At 45.9% G+C, this 5,000-nt stretch overlaps 2 protein-coding genes across 7 annotated transcripts in view; one reads left to right on the top strand and one right to left on the bottom strand.

The window, feature by feature from the left end:
- The window catches only part of crfb12 (cytokine receptor family member B12), a 3,994-nt gene extending 605 nt beyond the window's left edge, over positions 1–3,389 (top strand). Inside the window, exons 2-8 of one of the 2 annotated variants that reach the window (XM_083664824.1) lie at positions 188–308; positions 580–706; positions 943–1,121; positions 1,261–1,400; positions 1,614–1,767; positions 1,963–2,099; positions 2,231–3,389. In XM_083664824.1, coding sequence (XP_083520950.1) covers positions 251–308; positions 580–706; positions 943–1,121; positions 1,261–1,400; positions 1,614–1,767; positions 1,963–2,099; positions 2,231–2,896 — 1,461 coding nt within the window. In that variant the 5' untranslated portion in view covers positions 188–250 and the 3' untranslated portion in view covers positions 2,897–3,389. Of the gene's footprint in view, positions 1–187; positions 309–579; positions 707–942; positions 1,122–1,260; positions 1,401–1,613; positions 1,768–1,962; positions 2,100–2,230 lie in introns of those variants that run through there. The other variant, XM_083664825.1, reaches the window with a different exon arrangement.
- Positions 3,390–3,596: 207 nt separating this feature from the next.
- Positions 3,597–5,000, bottom strand: part of bicdl2 (BICD family like cargo adaptor 2) — a 6,208-nt gene continuing 4,804 nt past the window's right edge. For all 5 annotated transcript variants that reach the window (XM_083664830.1, XM_083664826.1, XM_083664827.1 and 2 more), the window contains 2 exons: positions 4,712–4,826; positions 3,597–3,972 (listed from right to left, as the gene is read on the bottom strand). In XM_083664830.1, coding sequence (XP_083520956.1) covers positions 3,784–3,972; positions 4,712–4,826 — 304 coding nt within the window. In that variant the 3' untranslated portion in view covers positions 3,597–3,783. The remainder of the gene's footprint in view (positions 3,973–4,711; positions 4,827–5,000) is intronic.

Consider the following 5,000-nt stretch of genomic DNA (forward strand, 5'->3'; position numbering starts at 1 on the left):
CTCTCTCTCTCTCTCTCTCTCTCTCTCTCTCTCTCTCTCTCTCTCTCTCTCTCTCCTGCTAGTACATACAGTGGTGTAAACTCTATCCAATACAGTTTGTCATGTTCGAGTGAAAGGATGATGATGAGTGATAGCCTCAGACTGCATGTTTGTTTAAAGTTTAAATGTCCGTCTCTCTGCCTCACAGGATTCATCTATCATGGAGGGTTGTCGTCAGGGCAACAGAGGGTTGTGACGGGGCACGGTCACCATGGTGATATGGTCCCTGTGTTCCGTCTTTGGGTTCTTGGTCCTCTGGAGGCCCTCAGGTAATTCAACCAATGGAATCTGCAAACTCTACATTGCCTAAATCATCTAACCCTGCTCTACTCATAAGAGTGTGTGTGTATGTGTGTGTGTGTGGGTGAGGTAATTAATATTTTATGACCTTTTTTGTGGCTCTAACCACAATAGCAGTTTCACTGTTCTCTCTTGCTCAACTGCATTCCACTGCCATGTGTGTGTGTGTGTGTGTGTGTGTGTGTGTGTGTGTGTGTGTGTGTGTGTGTGTGTGTGTGTGTGTGTGTGTGTGTGTGTCAGGCTCTCTCTCCTCTCCTCAGAATATGAGCGTGCAGTTTCTGGACTTCTATGGCAGGCTGCACTGGCTGCAGGGCCCAGGAAACCCCAACAACACACACTACTCTGTCCAGCTTCGAGTCATCGGAGAGTGAGTATGTGTGTGTGTGTGTGTGTGTGTGTGTGTGTGTGTGAGCATGTGTATGATGAAATTTAGAGAAGGGGATACAGTATGCCTATAGGGGGGGTGGTTGAGGAGAAAGAAAGCGCTGAGTAGAATTGGGGAGATTTAGTCAGAGGTGAAGTGAAAGAGTGAGAGAGAGAGAGAGAGAGAGAGAGATGATGACGACGATAATCATCATGACGACGTGTCCGGTTGTGATGCAGAAAGGTGTGGCGTTTTCCGGGGAACTGCAAGGACATCGTTGCCATGGAGTGTGCCCTGGACATTCCACTGAACAATGATGACCTTTGGAAGAGCTATGAGTTCAAGGTCAGAGCGGAGTGGACAAACCAGAGTTCAGCCTGGAGCCATTTGGCCTTCATAGTGCAGCCCTACTGGGAGAGTGAGTAGCTAGGATTGGAAGAAGCACTCATAACCACTCATAATTTGAGATTATTCTTCCCAAGCGACCGGTTTGGAAACAATGTGGATATTAAGTCTATATAGGCACAGTTACTCCCTGTGTGTGTTGCCTCCTGCAGCCCTGCTGAGTGCTCCGTCTATGACGTTGTGGGTGAAGGATCAGAATGTGTACGTGTCGCTGACCCACCGACAGACCGTGCTCCCAAACCTCCACTTCAACATCATGCTGCTGCAGAGAACAGGGAGCCACAACACCACGGCAAGACTACACACACACACACACACACACACACACACACACACACACACTCATTCTCACTCTCACTCTCTGTCTCTCTCTCTCGCTCTCTCTCTCTCTCTGTCGCACACACTCACTCTCAAACATACTGTATGTATATTCCACTTCCTCATAATATTGAAAACACATACTGTACTGTAGATAGCATGTGTAAGGTTATGGTTGTGGTTACAGGTGGCTGAGGACGTCATGTCGCCGTCGACACGTGTGTTCTCTAACCTCCCCCCTGGCTACCACTACTGCCTCATAGCTTCAGCCAACCACCATTCCCGACATGGCGGTCACATGACCACAAAGGATTGCGTATACCTGCCCGAGGTCTCACCTGGTAAAGACTAGACACAACCTGACTGGATTAGACTAGATTATACCAGACCAGACTAGATTCTGACTGTCTAACCTTGACCATTCCGGTGTCTGGGAATGAGACGAATACATTCATTCATGTATGAAATGAATGTATGTCTGGTTCCTGCTATCTAATGTCTGACGTCTTCATATTTGTTGTCGTTCATGTTTCTAGATGTGGGCGTGGGCGTGGGCGTGGGCGTGGGCGTGGGCGTGTCTGTGGGAGTGTTTCTGCTGCTGGCTGCTCTGATTGGTCTGACCGGAGTAATACGTCTCTCCCAGAACACCAGAGACCGCATCCCCACAGCACTGGTACTGACCCCTGACCCTTGAATTCGCCCCCTAATCCTACAGTATCACCTATTGTTTCATTTCTGACCACCACTGCCAGGTAGCTAATGTCTTCTCCCTCCATGTCTCTCTGTCTTCCTCTCCCTCTGCAGGGTGTGTATGTGGGGCCAGTAGTGTGTGTGTTCATTCCAGAGACAGAATTCTGTGAGCCTGTGAGGCTGCAGGCTGAGTGGACACAACCAGAGAGCTGTTACTGCGTTTACCAGGCCAGAGCCAGCATTGCCTCCCCCACGATCAGCAAGGGAGACAGACAGGAGACAGAGGCTGTCCTGCCCCCTTCACCAGCTAAACCAGGCTCCCCCTCTGCCTTCCCCTTTATCTCCTCCTCGATCTCCTCCTCTGCCCCCTTCAGCAACAGAGTGGCCTGGGATATTGAGGGCAATGAGGGATACACATTCGCAGAGCTGCTAGATGGAGATACAGATGGAATAAAAGACAAACAGCTGCTGCAGGACAGACACACAGACAGAGGGACAACTCCAGACAGACGGACGGTGCTGCCGGAGGGCTGCGGGGATGCAGGCGGAGAGAGAGACCGTGCCGCAGCTCTGCAGTACCCAGACCTCTGCGACCTGCAGCTCCTCTCCTTGAGGGAGGGGGAGGGGGAGGAGTTAGGAGTGGAGTTAGGGGTTGAGATGGGGTCTCCGTTGGGGAAGGAGGAGGTGTTGGGGTCCCAAGAGGAGGTGTCTTCTCCAGGAGCCAGTTTGTGCTCCTTCTCAGGTTATGAACCTCACCCTGACCCCTGTCTCCGTCTCTGACCACAAACCTTTACTCTGACCCTGACTCCAAATGTCCTTTACTTACTTCTGACACCTTCAAGCTCTTGTCTTTGGCACTTTTTCTCCCTGTACTTCCTGGAGCTCACATTCTCTAAAGCTACAGTTTGGTGTGTTTACATTATTCTGCAGAGCGAGACAGACATGGGCTTGTTGGTGTATGTGCTCGTATATGATGGTGATTCATGTTGTGTACATTATGTTCTTGTTTAATGAATCCTGTTTTATTAAATATGATTCAATATGTTATTCAAAATGTTTCGTTCACTTACTTGTATTTCTTATCATGCCACTTCTTTTTACCCACTTCCTCTTATCAGTTGTAATGGTTGTTTTAGTGATTGCAACTCTATGTAGACATGGATCCTCCCAAGGGGTCGTATCCAGTCTAAGATTCTGCTCAGAAATCGAAGGGACGAGTCATTTGTCATTCTGTAGTAACTATACTGTAGCAAGAAAATGTACTGGAGACTAGCATGGAAGTGAAGGTATCTCGTGTCTCCAGTTTCATATAGTACCACTTCATTTCCTCGCTGTGCTTGCTGCAGAACAATAGTATGAAACACACATCGATCTCAATAGTTAATAATTGATTTTTTATTTACAAGTAATACAGATACATTCACAAACTGACTGTAAATAAAGATATGCTATATACAAAAATGTATTATATATAAATGTATGTATACATCTGTAAACATTTTGATATTCTAAGAGTATATTGTAGAGGGCATGAGAATACTAATACTCTCTCCTCATCCCCCCCCTACCTTTATACTCTCTCCCCTCTCTCTCTCTCTCTCTCTCTCTCTCTCTTTCTCTCTCTCTCTCTCTCTCTCTCTCTCTCTCTCTCTCTCTCTCTCTCTCTCTCACTCCTTTCCAAATAAAGAGGAGAAGAATCCCTTCCCTCCTTCTCCTCTGACTCTCATTGACCTGCTGGTGCGAGTGCCTCTCTGTAGCCCCACGTTATTCCCTCTCTCTTTCTCTCGCTCCTTTTCTTTCTTTCGCTCGTCCTCCTGCAACTGGACCTGCTGACAGATCACCAACCGCATGTCTTCCTGATGGGCAGAGAGAGAATGAATGAAGTTTCACTGTTCTCTCTTGCTCAACTGCATGCCACTGCCGTGTGTGTGTGTGTGTGTGTGTGTGTGTGTGTGTGTGTGTGTGTGTGTGTGTGTGTGTGTGTGTGTGTTCACAAAAATATGTTTGCCATTTTCCTGAAGCAACCACTCACTGAGCTAAAAGGTTAGAGTTAGGAACACAATTCACAATTCAGTCCACAATGACACCCAAGCTTGTACAGTTCAGATACAGATATAATAATAATAATAATAATAATAATAATAATAAATGTATTTATAGATCACATTTTCGTACAGAGACTGCAGGTCAAAGTGTACATAAAAAGTCAGAGAAACAATAGTACAATAGAAGAAAAGTGAAATAGAAAAACAGTAAATAAACAGCAGTAGCCTACATGTTAACATGATACAAGCAATGGTAATAGATAATTAAAGCACTATTCAAGTAAAACCCAAGCAATACCTAAAATAAAATCAATTAAAAAAGATATGATACAGTGGAATGAACCAGCCGTCCCTGATATATCTATCTGTTAAAAAAGAGAGATTACGTGACCCCCTGGGTCGAGTGCACTGTATATCCATAATTACCTGTATATCCATAATTATCTGTATATCCATAATTACCTGTATATCCATAATTATCTCTTTATCCATAATAAAAGGTAAATGTGTAATCTATCCAATTATTGCACATATTCACACATAGACCCACCTGCCATGCATCAACCTCCTGGGACAGCGCCACCTTGTGTTTGATGGTGTTGAGGAGCTGCTGGTTCAGTGAGTCTCTCTCTGAACGCACCATGATCACCTCACTCTCTAGAGAACTGTGCACACACACACACACGCACACACACACGCACACACACACACACACGCACACACACACAAAGTTACACAGTGCTTAAGCAAGGATGTCTATATCTATTCTTTGAGTTCCCTTTATGAGTTTCAGTGCACGTTATTGTATACATGTTACTTTGTGTTTATTTGTGTGTGCG

This window comes from Argentina silus (assembly GCF_951799395.1).
Source record: "Argentina silus genome assembly, chromosome: 2".
In the NCBI taxonomy this organism is placed as follows: domain Eukaryota; kingdom Metazoa; phylum Chordata; class Actinopteri; order Argentiniformes; family Argentinidae; genus Argentina; species Argentina silus.